The 23,162-nt window shown below is 38.3% G+C and overlaps 1 protein-coding gene across 30 annotated transcripts in view; it reads left to right on the forward strand.

Moving 5' to 3' along the window:
- The window catches only part of OBSCN (obscurin, cytoskeletal calmodulin and titin-interacting RhoGEF), a 344,733-nt gene that overhangs the window by 152,770 nt on the left and 168,801 nt on the right, over window positions 1-23,162 (forward strand). For 27 of the 30 annotated variants that reach the window (XM_063452748.1, XM_063452749.1, XM_063452752.1 and 24 more), the window contains 4 exons: window positions 4,272-4,538; window positions 14,956-15,228; window positions 17,908-18,180; window positions 18,903-19,190. In XM_063452748.1, the coding sequence (XP_063308818.1) occupies window positions 4,272-4,538; window positions 14,956-15,228; window positions 17,908-18,180; window positions 18,903-19,190 (1,101 nt within the window). The remainder of the gene's footprint in view (window positions 1-4,271; window positions 4,539-14,955; window positions 15,229-17,907; window positions 18,181-18,902; window positions 19,191-23,162) is intronic. The other 3 variants (XM_063452760.1, XM_063452762.1, XM_063452766.1) reach the window with 3 other exon arrangements.

Here is a 23,162-nt window from a genome sequence, read left to right on the forward strand (position 1 = left end):
GGTTTTAGTGTTGGAGTAACCCTTTAAGTAACAATGTATTCGAGTCCTGCAAAAACATGGAATGATATCGACATCACTCTGCAGATATCTGATGGGGCAGATTGGATCAGGTACACAAGTATCCCGAATGTATGTAGGTGATGCATTCACTTAATTCACATTCACTTAAATATTGATAAAAACTAAACAATTTAAAAAATTCAGGTTAAAACCACTAAATTGGATGATTTCTACAGAATACATAGTTTCCTGCCTACTTTTAAGGTATTAAGTGAAGTAATACCAAGGACGTCTTAATTTCTGTAACCTTAAATATGATTGCTGTGCCCTCTCTGTGGGATGTTTTGTGTAATATCTTTAACTAAATCCTACAATGTCCCGGTGCAGAACTTTGCAAAGCCCACATTGAGGTTTTTGGTGAAGCATTCATGGGGTCTTTTCTGAGCTTCCTTTGAGCTGGTAGCTTCTGCCTTTTTAGTAAATCTTGTTGATGTTTTTCTTTTTTTTAAATTAGTTTTTTATTTTAGAATCAATGCTATACTTTGTTAGGGACAATCTTTAATTGAATGTGATGTGCCAGATTAAAATCACAAGTGATCAACCTGTCATGATAATTTGTAGAATATTTGCAAAGCAACACCATGCCAATCTGATGCTTCTCGTAGAGAAGGGACATATCCAAAGTTTCTCTATAAGAATCACTAGCTGTATTGTCTTTTTAGAAGGTCTTTATGAAGAAGTATGTTTAGTGGTTGTCTGTCTGTCTGACAGGCACTGGAGAAATTTCTGTGAATTAACAATGTTTTACATTGCCAGAGAAAAGTAACATCATCGATGCATTAAAACTACCATCACTAATGGTTTTGGTGCTCAGAAGGTTTGTAGAGCTGACCATGCAATGGATAGGAACTTTAGGAAGTAAATGTTGTAGAAACAGAATGTGCCTTGCCGAAAAAAATATATTTTAAGCTGCTCTGCCAAGTAAGCACAAACCAAAATCTCCTCGCTCTTCAATGAAGCCACATCTGGCTGTGATCTAGTGAATGTAAAGCACTAGTGAAATGTTATATAATACCATTTTAAATAACTAACAGAACTTACAGCTCTCACATATATTTATAAAGCACCAGATCCACCTCGGAAAAGTCCAAACAACATTTTTATTTACATTGTCCTTCTTTTTATAAAACCAAACTGTGCAACCATAGTGCATATTGAGAATCTCTCCCCATTTAGCATCTAAGTCTATAAATAAAACTGTTGATACACTAAAGACCAGTCCATTCCTGAATCTTTTCAAGCTGAATAAAATTGATCAGGAAGTGTGCAATGAGTTATCCTGTATCTGCCTGACTTTAGGTGTCCTAACCAACACGCTCACAGATTACCGATCAGGGGCTGTCCCACACTCTCCACCCAAGCGGCCAATCCTCCCACATACGCTCTTACTCACAGATCAGATCTCCCCAATGAGACACAGTTTTACCCATTCATTTGGCATCATACTGCCCAGTAATGTACCCAAGTATGTGGTGATTCATTGCCACATACACACACACACAAAAAAAAAAAAAAAATACACAAAAAATTACTTCAACTGTATGTCATCACAGCAACCATTTGTAGATTCATGTATATTGATGGGATGTTGGAACCAGCAAAACTGGGTACCTAGCCACAAATTGCCACAAAGATTCAAGATACTTCATTGCACACCTCGTAATAAAATAAAATGCTAAGATGACAGACAGCATGGTATAACCGTGGTACTTTCAGATACTGGACCTCTGGCACTTGCTAATGGAGGTAGAATGGTTATATTTACACTTGTTCATAACAGGCTATGTTTAAAAAAACAGAAAAAATGTAAACATTCAAATTTCGTATCTCAAGTTACCACTGTACCTCCGCAAACATTTTACTTCAATTTGGGGAGCGGAAACACCTAATATTGAAAAAAAACTGCTACTTTATTATTGTTTTTTTTTTATGTAGACAATTTAAAATGAGTGATGATATTAGTAATTTATCAATTACCTGGTGTTTTAATATGTTATCGGAATTGTGGTGTAACCACTTTAAGTGTCCTCTTAGGGAATGTGTGATCGTTCAGGGTAAAATCTGATTTGTTACATATTCTCCAAGGAAAGTGATCATGGCTGCATCTCTTGTCCTGAGAACCTGCATGCATGAAATGAAAGATGGTGGTGATGTGTTTTATTGGACAAATAGAGCTGATCTGCAGTAAAACCAAGATAGTCAGGTGTTTAAATTGCTTCTCTTAACACAGTGAAAGCTAAAGAGCGTTAAACACAAGCAGGATATAAACAAAACTACTTTGAAAACATATAGCTTTATGAACTATGCACAGTTATAATTAAAGTAGAAGTTTGCTGAATGCAAATTAAATTCAAAGTTAATTTGAAAATTCTAGGTCACAATAGCTGAATTGTAAATATTTTCCAACTCAAACATGTAGTTGTGTTGGTGTCTATAGCCTCTCCCTGCAGGTTTTTTAATGTAAAAACTGCCTTTACATTACTTCCATGTAATACCTCCAGTGACAGTCACTCAGATGGCCACTAGAGGTGCTTCCTGGGTCAGTGCTACACAATGCGCAGCACTGGTGTTTACCATATCCATGCTCTGCATATAGGCACTGAATGCTCCCCATAGAGATACATTGATTCAATGCATCTCAATGAGGAGATGCATTTTGCCACGCATGTGCAATAGCCACGCAATGCTTTCCTCTGGGAAAGCATTGGATTGGCTGAGATCATCAAGGCTGATGGAGATGGAGACACAGCCAGAGAATGCCAACCATGGCAAGACCAGCAAATAATGGGAAAAATACATTTTTCACAACACTCTCTTTGTAAATTACAATGTTTTCTTTGCCACGCAAACAGGTCTGTTTACAAAGCTGGGCATATTAAAGAATTGACCAGCAAAATAAGCTGGAAATTAGAGTTGAAGAACTTTTCCAATTGGCCAGTTTTGGCCTAAAAGTTCCTTTTCTATGAATAATTCCTGAAAGTTTTGTTTAGTTCAATAAATAGCCATGATTGTTAATTTTGGATTTACATGCACTGTGTGACTAATAGCAATCTGTCTTTGGGTTTTAAAATACATTTTGACATTCAACAAAATAAGCAAGACACATTTACTGCAAAGCCTATTGTGTAAGTCACGGGTCACAAAATGCGTTGCCAGCATGCTGCTTTGGAGAACGCTGGGCCTCATACCCACATTAAAACATGTCTTCCAATGAAAATGAGTGGTTATCAAAATAATTAATGTAAGAAAAATTACACTTTAAGAACTTTTAATATTACTGATTTTTTTTAACTTAAATAAATTGTTGTGTTTTCTCACATTGACCAATAAAATATAAAAAAGAAAATGTATTAGCAATGAGCAGCACCTCTTACAGAGGATTAATTCTGCCCCAAGTGCAGACTGTATTGTAATATAAAATGTTGGATTAAGGGGCAATACTACATTATTTTATACAGAGGCAGAATCCTGCCACAGTTCCTATAAAGTGTTTTAAAAGATGATGTCAGGTTAAGATATTTACTACGTTTAATTTAAAATCCTGAATTTATAGGGTTTTTAATACACCTTGAAATAATACACCTCAGAGCTTTAGCAATCATTAACTTGTTTTATGGAAAACCATTAATGTAGCTACTTTACAGCAAATGTCAATTCATGTTTATTGTTATGAATGCTGCTAGCATTGGCTATGTATGTCCAAGGCGGCTGTACAAGAGAACTATGAGAGTGCTTTAGAAGACACAGAAGTAATGATGTCATGTCCAGCTGTATTACATCAGTGAAAATATACATTTCAAATGGGATAAGGGGAGTTGAGGTAGGGAGATGTCACATAAACATGTATTTATTTAGCATACTGTGCAGAGAAAAACCCATAACTATTTGAACTTCAAAAATCATAAATGTCTCGTACCTTGTGTTGTCTGAGGTATAATGGTGCAGTTTGATAGGTTACAAAATAAAGGAGCACATATGCAGTAGAGAAAAATATGTTTTGTTTCCTCAGTCCAATAAATGACAACCATCACTTGGCACTTAAACAATTAATGGCTAGCACATTGCTAACATCACTGAAACGGCTTAATCCCTCTACCGCTCGCCATGCTTGCTATTTTATACCAAGTGCTTAGATGCTTTTTAATTTATTTTTTAAAGCATTATCATCAAGGCCATTTAATGCATGTCCCCTCTGACATGTTGGTTGACAGATCCAACTATTGAGGTGGTGAGTCCAATGAACGACCTTATAATTGATGAAGATGACACAGCAGAGTTCATCTGCCAATACTCTAGGCCAGTGCAAGCAACATGGAAGAAAAACGATGTAGAAATTTGTGATGATGGGAAGAGAATCCATATCGAACAGGACTGGAATGTAGCCAGGCTGACCATTAAACCTACAGTTCCTGAAGATAGTGGCATCTATACATGTGAAGCTGATGGTACTAGAGTCGTCGCTATGCTTGACGTCGAAGGTGAGGTCTTCCACCAGAAGTGGAAGACTACCTCATTACTCTTTCTTATGTATTACACCATGCCACTGCTACTAGATCACTAAATTGATTACAGATCCAAACCACAGTTTTTTCCCATTTGAATGTATATTGCCATGTCTTAAAAAAAATGAAAATATTTAAATTTTAATGTGCTGTTTTTCAGCAGATTGGGGGAAAATGCTGTAGCTTGAAGTTTTAAATGGGTCATGGAAAGGTGTAACTATTTAATGTTAGTAGCAGATAGAACTATTCATAGTAGGAGCTTGGTCTGAGTCCCTGAGACCCTCTGCGGGTCAGCCTTGTGTATATCCAAAAGTAGACCACAGCTGACTTACTAACACAAAATGCTTAGATGTATCAAGGTTTTTTATGATCAAAATTATTGGTCAATCTATATTGAGGAATTACAACTTAAAATTACTCTTGAAATTCATGAAAAAAGTGATTTTAAAATAATTTGGTCTTTATAGACATCGGCCTTAATTGGCTAGCTATCTCCCAGTTTTGTTTCTGTTAAATCTTAGCAATAACTATTAAGTTATGATCACTCAGTAGATTAACTCATGTCTTCTCATGAGTTGATAATGGGCAATCCAATTAACACAATAGTTAAACCCTTTGTCCCTGATGTTTAACCCCTTTAGGACCAAACTTCTGGAATAAAAGGGAAATATGACATGTCACACACGTCGTGTGTCCTTAAGGGGTTAAAGGGACACTCCACTGCCAAAATATAGAAAAAAATAATAATTAAAAAGCAGGCACAATTGGGAGTATATCTAAACACAGCACTTGCAAGCCCTCCCCTTCTAACACCACCCAGACTTTCTGAGGCTGTCCAGTCACAGACTTCCCAATGCAGCTCTATGAGAAGTCTTTGCAAGTCAGGTGCTCTGGGCAATTGCTGCCTCTTGAGTTTAGCTACACCAGGAAGTAACAGGACTGGTTGTCTGATTGACAGCTGGGGGTGTAACAAGATTAATTTATAGGAGTGTCAATTCTTATTAAAAATCCACACTTTTTATACAATGAAAAAGAGGGCACATGTTTCACACATAACCAAGTGTGGAGTTTGGAGTGATCCATTAACCAAGTTCAAATACACATTCACTATGGCTTAAGACCCTTTGCAAACACATTGTATTTAAGGAACACTATAGTCACCGAAAAAACCTTAGTTTAATGAAGCATTTTTGTGTAAAGTTCATGGCTCTGCAGTCTCACTGCTCAATTCACTGCCATTTAGGAGTAAAATCACGTTTGTTTCTGTTTATGCAGCCCTAGTTACACCTGTCTGTGGAATGAAGGGAGTGTAAACATTAGATGACTCTTTACAGGAAGTGTTTAGGAAGGCTGTGTAAGTCACATGCAGGGAGGTGTGGTTAGGGCTGTATAAACAAAGTGATTTAACTCCTAAATGGAAGAGAGTTGAGCAATGAGCCTGCAGGGGCTTGATCTATACACCAAAACTGCTTCATTAAGCTAAAGTTGTTTTGGTGACTATGGTGTCTCTTAAAGTAATTTCACATGGACTATATTTGAGTGGTAATCTTTGTTTCTGGTTATTCCTTAAAAACTTTACAATGAAGGAACTAATTTTGGTCTTTGGTGTAGATATATGTTTAGCTATCAAGACACAAATGTAATCATAAATTTATGAAAAGACACGTTATGACACTGTCTATTAATTTCACTTATTGTATGTTGTAATGTATGTTGGCATCGCTAGCTAAAACCTACATTCCTTTTTGACACAGGTTCTATATAAATTCCTTGCATAGCATGCCTACTTACTCACACAGAAGATTTTAGTAAGCCATGCAAATGGTTAAATGTTCGGCTCCATAGATGACTTAGCTGTCTGGTAATCACTCCTTTAGAATATTAAATGAGCACCCTCGTTCTGAATACTAAACACATTGCCTTCTGATTGCCTAATTGGTTTGCTTTCTACAATCTTTTTGTTAGGTTCTTCAAAAAATAGATTGCTTAATAAATTTAATAAAAATGCTCTTTTATTTTGACCTCATGTTTCAACATCTAAATAAGCCTTAAATTGTGTTTGTACAGTGAATTAGAGATCTCCGTTACAGAGAATATCTGTGGAATACAGATAAACCCCCTAATGCATTTAATTATATAAACATTATATAAAGTCACAATTTCTAGTATAGTGTGTATATATATATATATATATATATACGTGTATGTATGTATTTCTTTGTAGTTTTTTTGTGTGTGTATATATGTACACACACAAAATAATAGTTTTAGCAATATACATAAATATTTACACTCACAGAGAGAGCGAGAGAGAGTTGTAGATGCTTATTTAATTACAAAATACACTTTAAAGGATCACTATAGGGTCAGGAACACAAACATGTATTTCTGACCCTATAGTGTTAACACCACCATCTAGCCGCCTTGGGCCACTCATGCCTCCATAAATATAGCAAAATCTTACTGTATTCAAGCCTGAAGCTGTAACTCTGCATGCTGTTTGTCTCAGTAAAACAAGCAGTCTACCGACGTCATCAGAAGTGGCTGAGACTGACAAGGAGGCAGATCAGGGGCAGAGCCAGCACAATTCAAACACAGCCCTGGTCAATCAGCATCTCCTTATAGAGATGAATTGAATCAATGACTCTCTATGAGGAAAGTTCAGTGCCTGCATGCAGAGGGAGGAGACACTGAATGTTTGGATGCATTTTAGGCAGCCATGACCCAGGAAGGATCTCTAACAGCCATCTGAGGAGTGGCCAGTGAAGTTATCACTAGGCTGAAACGTAAACACTGCATTTTCTCTGAAAACTCCGTGTCTACAGCAAAAAGCCTGAAGGTAATGATTCTACTCACCAGAACAAATTCAATAAGCTGTAGTTGTTCTGGTGACTATAGTGTCCCTTTAAAGCTGATTCTCATCCCTCCATGAATTTTGTTTCTTGTGCTTAAATGGTAGTATCCCACATTTAACTTAAGGCACAATAGTAAGTCATTGTTTGCACATCTAATTGTATTTTGTAACTGCATTTGTTTTATTTTTTTAAATAAAATTTACAAGCATGGATTATCTAACATCCACTGCCACGGCACTGTGCGTATGTACTATATACACCTCACTGCATTATAGTAAAAGATTGCAGCTAGTTGATTTCAATGGGTTAACACTACAACTTGCACATTTTTCCCCAACAGAAATGTTTTGTTTTATTTATGATTCGTGATAATTTATTATACATAATGAACCATTAATAATGCATTGATATCTTATATGTGAATTGATAAATGTTTCAAAAAAATACGTACTGGCGACTTGGCGAGCCAGACAGCCTAATAGAGTAAATGTAGCAGAATTAGAGTATAATTGGAAGTTTTAGATTACAGCTCCAGTAAAGAGTATTCGATGCTGAGTACCTGAGTACATCAATATATATTATAAAATAAATAAAAAAATACTTTCACGCATGCTTTTAAATGTACTCTGCATCCTTGTTTAAAATATAATTACAGTATACAGTAAACAGTATACTCTTAATCAATAAGCAATATATTAAACTACGTAACAGTTTTCTAGAATGAATAGCAACACTCTCAATGTTATAAATTCACAACTAAACATGTTTGTGTTTAATTTCTTTATATAATGATTTTCCAATTGCATGCTTAAGTTAACCTTAGGATATATAGTAGATGCCACTATTGTCTGAGTTAATTAGACCACAATCTAACAGCGTATGTAGCTATTAATTTGTTATAATAGAGCAATGATCGTTATGATATTTTCCAAATAACATTGTGCAGATTTGTGGAATCAGTATTTTTAAATTCTCCTTTCTTAATGGAGGCTTTTTCGAATATACTCGTCCACTTCTTCCCACAATTATATCCAATGCATTTATTTGGGATTGTTTATTATTATTTTTTTTTGTTAACACGTCAAACACTATTTAATTGTGTCTATTTTTGTTTTATTTCTATAAATGGTATATATTTACATTTTAACTGCATTGATTTTGCGAATTGGTGAATAGATTTAAAATCACTAGGAAAAATCTCAGCTTCACATTTAATTTATTTGTAGTCTCCTTTTTATTACTGTCATTGCAAATCTTCATCCATTTGGAACCATCGTATTATATAGTTATATAAGAAATATCACTTCATATGTGTTATATAACCCTTCCTTACCATATTCTAATCTAATACCATAATTCATACTGTCACGATTCTGGGAACCAAACACGCTAACACACACACAGAAAAGGTGCAGTACCAGACCTTAGAGTGGCCGGGCTAAGCACACAAAGAATAGTCAGGAGACAAGCCAAGTAAGGGGAACCAGAAGACAGAATAACGATAGACAAGCCGAGGTCAAAGGGTAGGAGAAAGTCGCAAGGTCGGATAAACAAGCCAGAGAGTACGTAACCAGAGAGAAACACAAGTAGAACAGCAATACTAGAAAGCAAAGACCACAACAGGGCAGAGAGAGACAGGAAAGGTAAGTATTTAAACCCATTGATTAATTCTGATTGGATAATTTCCGATCAGAATTAACAATCACACGTGGGAGATATCTATACCTCCCACTGTGATTGAGGCACTGTGCCTTTAACGCCGGGTCAGGTGGCTGACCCCGGCATTTACAAAAATGGGCGGTCTCCCAGCGTGCAGCGTCATGCATGCTGCCGCTGGGGGGTGAAGAGGAAGACGTGGGCGGCATCCGAGGCTGGGAGGATGCCGCTCACCGAGTGTACGACGAGAAGGGGACCGCGGACGGCTGGAGGGTGAGTGCCGCGAACGGACTGCAGCCTCCCCTCGCAGCCGCCCGCAGGATCCTGACATTACCCCCCCGAAGACCGCCTGGAGGGTGGGAAGCAGAAGGCTTCAAAGGAAACCGGGCATGAAAGGAGCGGACCAAAGAGGGAGCGTGCAAATCAGAGCTCGAAACCCAAGACCGCTCCTCAGGGCCGTACCCCTTCCAATCCACCAGATATTGCAGCCGACCCCTAGAAACATGAGAGTCGAAGAGGGCAGCCACTTCGTACACGTCACTAGAGACTGTGCGAGGGGAAACGGGCCGTCCGAGGGGACGAGAGAACCGGTTACACAGCAAGGGCTTCAAAAGTGAGGCATGAAACGTGTTCGGAATACGCATGGAGGGAGGCAAGTCCAGGGAGTATGAAACGGTGTTAACCCTACGTAACACCTTGTAGGGACCAAGAAATCTGGGAGCAAACTTCATTGAGGGAACCTTGAGATGGAGGTTCCTGGAGGACAACCAAACCCTATCACCCGGAGCATAAAAAGGGGCCGCACCCCTACGGCGATCAGCAAAATTCTTCTGAGCAGCTGCTGAACGAGACAGCGCAACATGGACCTGATCCCACATCTCCCGCAAAGAAGTGAGGTGCTGGTCCAAGGCGGGCATTCCCTTGTCGGAGAACGCACCGGAAGGCTAAAACCCATAAGCAACCACAAAAGGACTTAAGCCAGTAGATGAATGAGACACCGTATTCCTGGCAAATTCAGCCCACGGAAGGAGGCGAGACCAGTCGTCCTGGTGCGCATTAGTGAAGCAGCGCAAATACAATTCCACAGACTGATTAGCATGTTCGGCTGCACCATTAGATTGTGGGTGATAGGAGGAAGAGAACGACAACGAGACCCCCATCTCAGCACAAAAGCCCCTCCAGAACCGAGAGACAAATTGAGGACCCCTGTCAGATATGATATCCCGAGGTACCACATGTAAGCGGAACACTTCCTTGGCAAACACCTGAGCAAGCTGAACTGCAGAAGGCAGTTTCTTAAGCGGAACAAAGTGCGCCATTTTGGAGAACCTATCCGTCACAGTCAATATCACTGTCTGCCCATCAGAAGGAGGAAGGTCTACAATAAAATCCATGGATAAGTGGGTCCGTGGTTTCTTGGGTACAGAAAGAGGCACCAGTAGACCCAGGGGTTTCACATTAGGAGACTTACACTGCGTACAGACCCGACAAGCCTGTACAAAATCCACCACGTCTCACTTAAGTGAAGGCCACCAGAACTGTTGAAGGAGGCCCTTATAAGTCTTGGCAACCCACGGATTACCAGCAGTTTTGGCGGTGTGAAATAAAGTTAACAACTTCTTTCTGTCATTTACTTTAACGTATAGTTTACCAACAGGCGTCTCAGGGGGTGCTTGGGTTTGGTATGTCTTAATACTATTAAGGAAAGGAGACGAAATAACCAAACTGGTAGCAGCTATTATCTGAGACGCAGGTACAATAGGTTCGGGAGTGGGGTTAACAGATTCTAAAGGTTCATACTGTCGAGAGATAGCATCAGCTTTGGCATTACGGCAACCAGGTCTATATGTAATAACATATTGGAAGCGCGAAAGAAATAGAGACCATCTAGCCTGCCGGGCGGACAACCTTCTAGCACCAGCTATATAGGAGAGGTTCTTATGATCTGTTATAACCATAATTTTGTGTCTAGAACCCTCTAATAAGTACCTCCATTCCTTAAAAGCTAACAAAATAGCTAATAGTTCCCTGTTCCCAACATCGTAATTCTTTTCTGAATCAGACAACCTTGTTGAAAAGTAACAACAGGGATGGAGGGGTTCGTCATACGATAACCTCTGTGACAGTACTGCTCCCACACCTGATTCAGAAGAGTCTACTTCCAGAACAAAGGGAAGAGAAGGATTAGGATGTTGTAGCACTGGGACAGAGGCAAATGCCTTCTTGAGAGTTTCGAAGGCCTTAAGGGCTTCAGGCATCCAAACCCTGGGGTGTAAACCTTTTTTAGTCAGCTTCGTGATAGGGGAGATAAGTGGTGAAAAGTTTTTTATGAATTTCCTATAATAGTTGGAAAATCCTATAAAATGTTGGATAGCCTTAAGTCCTTGGGGAAGTGGCCAGGACAGTATGTCTTCCAATTTAGAAGGATCCATACTGAAACCCTGTTGGGAAATTATATATCCTAGGAATTGCACAGAAGTCTGATCGAACAAACATTTTTCTAACTTACAATAAAGTCCGTTCTGTAATAATTTTTGAAGCACCATCCTAACATGATTATGGTGTGACTTCAAATCAGGAGAATATACAAGTATGTCGTCAAGGTACACCACGGCACAGACATGCAATAGATCCCTAAGGACATCATTTATGAGGTCCTGAAACACAGCAGGAGCATTACACAGTCCAAAAGGCATGACCAGATATTCGTAATGCCCACTACGCGTATTAAACGCTGTCTTCCATTCGTCATTCTCCTTGATACGGACAAGGTTATAAGCCCCCCTGAGGTCTAATTTAGTAAAGTACTTAGACCCTTTAACACGATCTAACAACTCAGTGATGAGGGGGATAGGGTAGGCGTCTTTAACCATTATATTGTTCAGACCCCTGTAGTCTATACATGGCCTTAGGTCACCCTCCTTTTTGGCAACGAAAAAGAAACCAGCCCCAGCAGGAGAGGAGGACCTTCTGATAAAACCTTTACTTAAGGCATCCTGTATGTACTCCTCCATGACTTGGTTCTCTTTTTTGGAAAGAGGATATACCTTACCCCTAGGTGGCATAGTACCCGGTAAGAGGTTTATGGCACAATCATATTCACGGTGTGGAGGCAGTTTATCTGCCTCCCTTTTTTAAAAAACCTTTGCTAGGTCTGCATACACAGGAGGGACAGAAACAGAAAGTGGTTTGGCTGTGGGCACATTAAGCAAGCTAACAGGACAAACACGACCCGTGTTTACAATCCCTTTGACAAGATTTTCCCCAGGAGAGAATCTCCAAACAACCCCAATCAAGTATTGGGTTGTGTTTAACCAACCAGGGGAAGCCCAAAACGTTAGAGGCTGTAGGAGAGTCGATTATTTGAAAGGAAAACCTTTCCTTGTGCAAGGCACCCACAGACATATCCAGTTCTTGGGTCTCATGGGTCACCAGAGGTTTTTCCAGTGGTCTACCGTCTATGGCCTCCACGGCCAAGGGAGTAACCTTTTGGATCAGAGTCAAAGATGCGGTTTTAGCAAAACTCTCATCCATAAGATTGTCAGCAGCCCCTGAACCTATCAAGGCTTTGGTAGTCACAGTAGTATTCCTAACTAAAAGGGTAACCGTAATAAACGGTCTAGCAATGGGGACATGAGGGGAAAAGGACATAACACCTGAGGCCGACCCCTCTTTAGGCCTTAGGTGCTGAAGTTTCCCTGCAATTCAGGGCAGGTTCTTAGAAAATGTCCCCTTTTCCCACAGTAAAAGCATAACCCTTCCCTTCTTCGATATGATTTTTCAACCTCAGTTAGCCCAGTAGCACCCAATTGCATGGGTTCAGGGGGAGGTTGGCTAGAAGGGGGTAATGCTAGTAGCGCAGTATTGGGCAAAGCAGGTAACATCTGTGTACTCATACGCCTCTGACTACGTCTCTCTCTAATACGATTATCAATACGGATGATATAATCAATAAGATCATCCAGAAGGACAGGCAATTCCCTGGATGCTATTTCATCCAGGATGTAAGCGGCCAAACCCTCCTGGAATGCTGTTACAAGAGCGTCATTTTTCCAAACCACTTCAGCTGCTAAAGTGCGGAATTCAATAGTGTAGTCCGCTACCGATCTGTTCCCTTGTCGAACCCTAAGCAGAGCTTTGCCAGCAGAAGCAACCCTACCGGGTAGATCGAAAGTACGTTTCAAGGCTGTCAAAAACTCAGCAAAGGATGTAGGGGACGTATTTTCCCATATGGGATTAGCCCATGCTAAAGCTTTCCCGGATAGATGGTTAATAAGGAAAGCAATCTTAGTTCTATCGGTGGGATAGGAGCGAGGATTCATCACCAAATGGATATCAATTTGGTTGAGGAAACCACGACATAATGCCGGATCACCACTATAACGCTGTGGTGGCGTCATATGCACTACATGAGCAGGAACGGGAACGGGTTCTGGCGTCGTAGTAACTGCTTCTTGGACACCAGGCTGCAAGTGAGCAGTACGAGCCAGTATGGTTTGCAAAGCCTGAGCAAACTGGTCCATACGGTGGTCTAAACCATCCATTCTAGCTTCCTGATTAACCAATAACTGTGGAATGTCAGCAGGTTCCATTATGGCCCTGTTGTAATGTCACGATTCTGGGAACCAAACACGCTAACACACACACAGAAAAGGTGCAGTTCCGGACCTTAGAGTGGCCGGGCTAAGCACACAAAGAATAGTCAGGAGACAAGCCGAGTAAGGGGAACCAGAAGACAGAATAACGAGAGACAAGCCGAGGTCAAAGGGTAGGAGAAAGTCACAAGGTCGGATAAACAAGCCAGAGAGTACGTAACCAGAGAGAAACACAAGTAGAACAGCAATACTAGAAAGCAAAGACCACAACAGGGCAGAGAGAGACAGGAAAGGTAAGTATTTAAACCCATAGATTAATTCTGATTGGATAATTTCCAATCAGAATTAACAATCACACGTGGGAGATATCTATACCTCCCACTGTGATTGAGGCACTGTGCCTTTAACGCCGGGTCAGGTGGCTGACCCCAGCATTTACAAAAATGGGCTGTCTCCCAGCGTGCAGCGTCATGCAAGCTGCCGCTGGGGGACGAAGAGGAAGACGCCGGCGGCATCCGAGGCTGGGAGGATGCCGCTCACCGAGCGTACGATGAGAAGGGGATCGCGGACGGCTGGAGGGTGAGTGTCGCGAGCGGACTGCAGCCTCCCCTCGCAGCCGCCCGCGGGATCCTGACACATACTTGGTTAAATACATAAAATATATATATATTTTTTAAAATATCCCAATCATTCTTTCACTTTCATTTCAATAAGTTGGTAAAAGAAAGCAACTCTCAGAATTAAAATGTATATATATTTTTTAAATAGTTGTAACCATTTTGTCTTGTGTTTTTCAGTTAGATTGCCGATTCTTACAATTCATTGTTTAGTGACTCCCCTAGTGTGTTTGTCCAGAAAATGTTTTGCTTCTTTGTTTATTGTAAGTTTGATATTTTGTTCATATTGTCAATAGTGATGTCCCGAACAGTTCGCCAGAAACCGTTCGCCGGCGAACATAGCGCAATGTTCGGTCCGCCCCCTATTTGTCATGGAGGTGGGAGGATCTGGGAGGGAGGGTCTGCTGCTGATTGGCTGGAATGTGTCTGCTGACTGTGAGGTACAGGGTCAAAGTTTACTCAATGATGACGAATAGGGGGCGGACCGAACATTGCACATGTTCGGGACCGCGAACACACTATGTTTGCCGGCGAACGGTTCCCGGCGAACTGTTCGGGACATCACTAATTGTCAATGCAGTTCGGAAGTCAGTATTGTGTTCTATTGTCTAATAACTGCAGTAAGTTGTTTAACATTTGAGCTCAAATCTATGTTTATGTTTTCTAATAGCAAAGAATAAAGTTCTGCAAGGGCTGGAGAATGTAGATACAGTGGAGGGAGGTGAAGCTTTGTTCGAATGTTACTTGTCTAAGCCAGAGTCCTACAACTACAACTGGCTAATTGATGACGAACCAGCAAAGACATCAGAAAATGTTGAGATGGTCTTCTTTGAAAATGGGCGCAGACATCTTCTCTTATTAAAAAATCTGACTCCTGATGACAGCTGTAGAGTTACGTTTATGGCTGGGGATATGGTGACATCCGCTTTCCTAAATGTCCAAGGTAAGATCTAAAAGAGGAGAACTTGGAATGAAAGATTTAGGCTATGGATTTCCAATATATGTTGGCATACTGAGTTATGAGTTACCTTACATATGAAAAGTTAATCATTCTCATTGTAAAAAGCCACTTTAATCATATGGAAAAATACAATCCTTTGTTGTCCCCATCTAAGTATGTCACAGTCAGAATTGCGCAACAGAACACCAACATAAAAAATTTGATGATGACACTTTCTATTAGATTATTATAAAAAACATAATCTGTTATTATTAAAGTCATTTGTTAAGGGGACTCTCCAGTGCCAGGAAGACAAATGCGTTTTCCTGGCACTGCAGAAACCTGAAGGGCCCCTCTCCCTCCCACCCCCCCATCCCATGTTGCTGAAGGGGTTAAAACATCTAATAAAATAATGACGTTTGTGTTCGTTACAAAACAGTTTAAATCTAGGCTAGACAATGTTCCTGAATGTAAAATATGGGTTCTGATATATGTAAAAATCTTCCATTTTTTATTTTTATATTGAGAACATTTTTATATTTAAGACATTTTGATTTCGGACCTAACTCACCATGCTATTGAAATACCTTATAGTTTTCTATAACGTATTGTGACTGTATATGTAAAAATGTTGAACGGCTTGGCACTTGTGAGCAGCTAATCATAATGCCTATTATTAAGAGTTTACAAACGCGAGAAATTAAAAAGAATGCTCTAAATATTTTTATAAATTGCCATTCTCTAAACAAACTTTTTATCACCAAAAAAAAAAGTAATATAATCGGCATGGATTTGGCAATTTTATTACGGTAAGAAGTTTCTGTAATAAACAATGTGAGGAATTTTCCCTGTCAGGCCTTTTTATTTGCCATGGTCATTTGTATCAATTTGTCTCCTTGTCCCCAAACCATATGGTGAGTAGCCTCAATGAACGATACAAGACAAGGTTCAATGTGACTTCTGAGCATTTAATGAGCTGTGAAACAGTTTATGTTCAAGAGGAAACAAGGGTGGTCGTTGCAAGCATTATCCAATCCTAATAAAATCATCTATCTTATCTTAACATCTTAACCTATAGCAAGCTTGCAGGTGTATCTTCATGTTCGGGCCTTGCTCAAAGCTAAGTATCACTATAACTACACGTGTCAAACTAATATGCATGCGCACTACGAATTAACTCTGCAGTTATGATCAAAGGAACAAAAACAGGAAATAAGGCAGACAGACAGAAGAATACAGGATATGTTACTTGTTACACGATGTTCTACAGCACTTGTCTAGGGGTATATTCACTAAGCATTGGATATAGATAAAGTATATTATTGCAAATAGCTGACATGTTAACCAATTTTAAACAGACTGGCCAGCCGGTCATCTGTATCTTAAGCCCTGGGTAAACATAGGCAAAGTGTATTTTTCCCAACAAATGGTGAGAAGTTTGAATGGGAAAAACTTGGTGATGGAGAGAAATTCTATTGAGTCTCTTTCCTGAATGATTTCTATAAATTATCTGAAACAAAGAAACAAACATTTATTCAACATTTTACTCAATATTTACAAGATAAAGAAAATATATCTGAATGCAATTGAAAAAAAAATGTGTATAAAATAATAGCTCTAGTAATTGATTTAAATATTTTCATAAATCTGTTATCTCCTCCCAAACCTGGTAACTCCCTGGGTTTTTAATGACAGGAAGACTTCCATTATATCGGTGTGAATGATTTCTGATTGTGTATCTATTTTGTATATTGTGTTCATATTATTCTACGTGAACCTGTGCTTGTCTTTCCTGCGTGTCAAGGGTGAAATTCCTACTATGTCAAAGATGTCACCAGTTAGTATTTCCCTAATTTCAGATTCAACTCACGTGAAGCTCTTTGATACATTATCATGCAAACAGATTTTACAATTAAATCTTTATTGTCTATATACTCAAAGTAGAAAGAGGAATCCACTCACTTATAATTATTTCAATTTTTTTATTTACGTAAAGAACAAAAACAAATATTCTAATAGATATATCAAGTGAGAAATACCAATGTAAGTGAATCTAAACACAGCAAGGGATAACTGGACAGACAGTCTGTCAGTAGCACTAAAAATGATTTAACCAACATTCTAGGATATATACAGTCAATCATCATGATGATATAATATAATTTTTATATTTTGAAAATGTTTAAATTTTCAAAAATCATTTGAAAAGCGTATGCAAAAATATTAAGTTGACCCCCAAATCCCACTAAACACGGTGTACCCACACACACATATATTTCTTTTTGATTCAGTGCTAATTTTGTGAATTTCTAAGCGTTTAATGATAATGATCAGTGCACCAGATAGAAAAGTTTCTAAAAGAAAAGTCGATTACGTTAGTATACTTGCTAGGTGCGCCATACAATCAAACAGTGTTAACATTTTCTGAATAAATTTATTTACTTCTGAATAATTTATAAAATGTGGAATGCTTTAGACATACAATTTTTAAAATCTTTATTAATCGATATTGAACTGTTTTGTTGACAGCTCTAAATTTTCATTATTTTGCCATATTTATAAGGTTTTCAATATTTATTCAGCAAGCAAAGTAGGGTTGAATTTCACACTGACTCGAGTATATTAACATGTAGATAGTTCATGTAAATCGCTAGAGCATTACAATATATGTTTTGACTTCAGGATGGCGCCTGGAAATTGTGAAGCCACCAGTAGACACTGAGGTTATTGCTGGTGACAAAGCAATGTTTAGCTGTGAGTTAAGTGAAACCGTACCAGTTAACGAAGTCGCCTGGTATTTGAATGGATTAACTATCCAGCCAGATGAGAACTGGTCAATGCAGGTAGACGGAAACCAGCACAGACTAATTCTGAAAGACGCTCAGGCCTACCAATCTGGCGAAGTGGCCTTTGCTTCAAGGGATGTAGTAGCATCTGCTAAGCTATCAGTCTTTGGTAAGTAGATATTTGCATTATCTTTATGTCAATAGACATGTGAACCATTTTACACTCAATTAAAAGTCTCTTCTTCTTGTCCAAAATGGCTTCCTTTGTTTTGGAGATGGAAATGGGTGAAGAGTATAAAAAAATATCCAGCAGATACAGCAGGTTTTAAAAACGTATTCACAAACGTGCATATAAGGTATATAGGAAAGGATGGGTGAGTGTGCAGCAAACTTTAAAAAAAGGAGAAATGCATTGACTGGCTTTGGAAATGAATAAGCTATGTATTGTTTAACTAGAGGAGTGAACATTAATGCTCTTTAAAACACATTTCATTTTTGAAGAAAAGGGTATAGTGAATCAATAGGAGATCACGGGGCTGTGAGTTCCAAAAATGCAAGCCAGTTCAGAAAATATTTTAGAAGTTTGGAAAGAAAGATTTCGTAAGACACCACCAGAACTGTGCTGAGCTTTGTGAGCAACATCATTTTTGATAGGAAGGGGAACAAGTGAATGCATTTGCACACCAAATAAGTAGAAAAAGTATTATGTAAACACAAAAAGTGAAAAAGAATCAGCAAATTGCACATATCAGAATTTAGTCAAATGTTTGTCAGCTCTGTAAAAATATTTATAAATCCAGATGGCATCTAATTGTCCACCTCTTTTGATAGTTACATATTTTTTATTTTAGCATTATACCACATCTTATCCCTACTCTGTTGTGCCTTTAGCCCTCCCCGACCCCCCTGAAGACCCGGAGATTGTTTGTAAAACCAACCGGTCCTTGACATTGTCTTGGTTCACACCATTAAGTGATGGTGGCTCGACCATCATAGGATACAATGTTGAAGTGAAAACCCCTGATAGTGACTGGAAGCAGTGCAATTTGGAAATTATTCAAAGCATGGAGTATGTTGTGAATAATCTGGTCCCAGGCGTGCCTTACAGATTCCGCATTTGCTCTATAAACAAACTCGGAGTTGGAGAACCGGTTCACTTACCTCAAACTGTACAGTTAGGTGAGAAAGAGCAATGTTGCACCTCTGCTGGCAAAAGCTACGTAGAACAGTATGCTCGCATGGCTTATATAATTAGGCAAGACCATGGCCAGGGTGGTTGGACATTGCTTACTGAACACATGTGTGCCACAAATAGGCTGGGAATTCTGGGAGAGTATTTTAGCTGCTAACGCTATGTTTTGGTTTTCAATTTTTTACATATTTTTCACACTGCTTTAATTATGCCATGATCTATGCATGGCTCCATGCTCCATTCCCATTCAGACATCAATCTCAATATGTGGGAACAAAATCATAGACAAATTGTAAGCAGCTTGTAGAATACAATGTTTTTGTTGGATATAGGGATCTAGAAGGTATTGAGGAGACCAGTGAGTATGTAATGGCCATGTCCGCTAACTATTGTATGACGTTTTGATGAAGTTCCTGATATTAAACTATTTGTTGATACGGCAAACTTTAATTCTCATAAAACCCTAAATAAAGTATTTCGTTTTCTTGACGTACATTCTTTTATTATGAATCTAGACAAATAGTGAATTTATAGCCCATGTCACCTGTTTTACATAGAAACAAAGAACAATATAGACCTACACCAAAATGGAATAGCGTGTAAGTCAAAATTACTTATCTTAAATATATAACAGCTTCCTGTATCCCATATATCAAATATCACCAAACAGTATATAGCGGATATAGCTGACTATCTACAGAAAAACAAAACAAGACAATAGTGTAATACAGCAAAAATATAATGATAATGCGCCAGATTGAATTGCACTCACAAGATGAAGATGAATAAGATCCCCTTAAGGTGCCTCCCATTAGATGGTTGGGGGTATATCCAAGACTCCCTCTCCACTGTTGATGTCATCACCACAGCATGGAAGGTTGGACTCAGGAAATTGTAGGAAGTATAATCTACTTTTTTGTAAAGGTATGAAAAGTAAAATAAAACACAGGCAAAGTCCTACACGTTTCGTCTTGCAAAAGACTTCCTCAGGGACCCAATTATAAAACAAATACAAATATAAAAGCAATCCTTCAATAAGGACAAAAGCAGCATATAACCTGCCCTTCCCCCACCGAGTCCTTCTTTATATATGGCCTTCTTCCTGTCTCATTGGTAGTTCAGTGGATGTTTCCATGGATGTCCAACCATTTTGGGAAGTCCAGAATTACATTTCCCGGGTATGCAATGATTGTGGGACGTCACGTCCGGTGCATGACGTGTGCGTTCAAACGGGTGGCCATCATGCATTCCACGTTCGGTTAACAAGTCGTGATTGAATATTTGAAAATGCAAGAGTTCTATCTCAAAATTGAATAATATTGGAGCCTGCAAGGCTAAAAAAGGACATGTATCAAAAAATAGCTACTTCTTGCTGAATAGACCATTAAATCCAAGGCATGTGTTCAGCAGTATGTCTTCTGTCTTGAAATAGAACTAATAAAATGTTATATATAGATGTTCTTTCAGCAATATAAGTATTCTATTAATATTATGATAAGGAATTAAGTTTATGAATTGAATTGTATATATGTTTGTTCATGTCTGGCAACTCCCTTTTATTCGATCTTAGTGATCCCGGGGCCCAAGATATACTGACATACCACAGCCTTGGTGACAATATATATATAGTTATAGAGAGCCTCATACCATATTTAAACTTGTAATGATTATATAAACCACTTAATTGGAAAAATGAAAGTATAGACTCCTCACTTGGCACATGTAGAAAAGAATTCATAAAGAAAACAAACTCTATACCCAATTTCAAATCACTAAAATTAAAACATAATAATAATAATAATAATAACAACATCATTATACTCCCCATTTACTAAATGCAGAAATATAAGAAAAATAAGAAGCATGTGCTTATGTCTACAGAGAGCGGTCCGCAATTATTAGTAACCTTAAAGAAAATAGATAATATCTATGTCGGCATTGAGACCTCCTGGTTCTAAAGGCCCTAACTGGTGAATCCAGAAGGTCTCACGTTGTGCTTGTCTCTCCTCTCGGTTGCCTCCCCTCCAATGTTGTCTGATATGCTCAACTCTGTAAAAAACAAGTTAATTCCAGTTAAAATACAGACAGGAATTACAGTGAACTGTGGTTGTTAATCCCTTTTTTTTTTAACTTAAAAACTAAAATTAAATGACAAATCTTATTCATCTCCATCTTGTGAGTGCAATTCAATCTGGCGCATTATCATTATATTTTTGCTGTATTACACTCTTGTATTGTTTTGTTTTTCTGTAGATAGTCAGCTATACCCTCTATATACTGTTTGGTGACACCTGTTTTATAACCTGAAATGTCTCTGTTTGTTAATTCACTTTAGTAGACTTGTGGCTTCATCCCGCAATAGATATCATGTGGTACATAGAGTAATAACTAGCATGTTGTACATAATTAACTATTTAATTAGGTTTTTGAGGCAGTCCATGTTGTCATCACAGTAGACTGAAATTTAATATAAGAAGGACTGGCTAATGGTCCTACTAAGAGTGTATCTGATGGTCATAGTCTACATACTCTTACATCGTTTATTATTATAACTGTTTAACTGTTTGTTGGAATATCTGATTGGATTGTGTGTTTTGATTTAAAACTGAATCTGGTGAAAAAAATTAGCTTATCATGTTTTTATTATTTTCAAGTGCATTGCTATTAGAATAATTTTATTAGATTGCTCGGCATAAATGGAAACTGTAGAGAGAAATATTTGTGGGCATTATCCTTTATTGCAGAATAACGGTCATACTTTTAGGTGGTACCTATATTGTAAATATACTTAGTTAGCCAATAATGTATCAGAATTAATCTACCTGGATTTCCTTCCCAGACCAGGTACACTGCTACCTGTTCTTTGCTGAATTTGTTACATTACCATCCCCATACGTTCCACAATTTGTCTGAACTGGTTGAGAACTCGATATCAGTACATGCTAAATTTAAACATTGGAAAATTATCTTTACTTCTATCAAAACCTGCAAAAATAGTAATAGCTTTTTTTTTTTTTTGCTGAATAATGTGCTAAGTGTTATTGAGAACAACGTAAATGTTAGTTTCCATAAAGACTGGAGTGTGAACCTCTGTCCTAAAAGCTCCTACCTTGCTTTTTATGGTTTTCCTCAAAGTGAGGTTTTATGAAGAAATACAATGTAATGGGTTAGTTAAATTAGAGACATGTTAGAATGGATTTATAACCTACTTTATAGACATTATTTTACCAAGCATCTTTCAAGCTTTGGGCTTATTCTAGTGATGTTTTGTTCTCCCCGGAATTTGCTGAGATTTCATAGAAAACGTTGAATGCCATGTCTCGTCCTAAGATAGGTTTGGAAGCCATCCGCAGAATCACAGTACAAAGACAAGGGATTCTGTTTAAATGAATAGAAGTGAATGTTCGTAAGACCAGCCTGAGCATCACTGTGTCGTAGAATACAAAAACGTGAAAAGATCCAACCCCCACTGAACATTATGCCCCTTGAATCTGTTGTTTTAATGACTATATTCAAACAAATTATCAACTGTACTTTAAATATCTCCGTAGACAATAAATGTTTGTACTGTAACTTTTATTGCAACAAATAAGCACATGTATTGATGCAATAATGCAGTTATCATTCAAAGTGAAAGTTACACAAATCTTTCCAACACATTTAATTGTATACATCCACCCCCGGCAGTATAATAATACACATTTTATAGCCTGTTGGTATATGCAACAATGACCTATCACTGACCGATCCTTTTCACCTATACACAGGTTACTGTAAAACAAGCTGCTAGACCTGTCTGTACTTATTACCATTTCTTTGGATTTGGCATGATTTATGGAAAGCAATTGTAACACATAATTACTTTCCAAATGTATTTCTATTATCTTTCAACTGTATATTGTTGGAAAATATTCCTCTGTTAGTGAGGAATATTGCAGAGAAAATGCTCAAGGGGAGAG

This window comes from Pelobates fuscus, chromosome 4 (assembly GCF_036172605.1).
Source record: "Pelobates fuscus isolate aPelFus1 chromosome 4, aPelFus1.pri, whole genome shotgun sequence".
NCBI classification, from domain to species: Eukaryota; Metazoa; Chordata; class Amphibia; order Anura; family Pelobatidae; genus Pelobates; species Pelobates fuscus.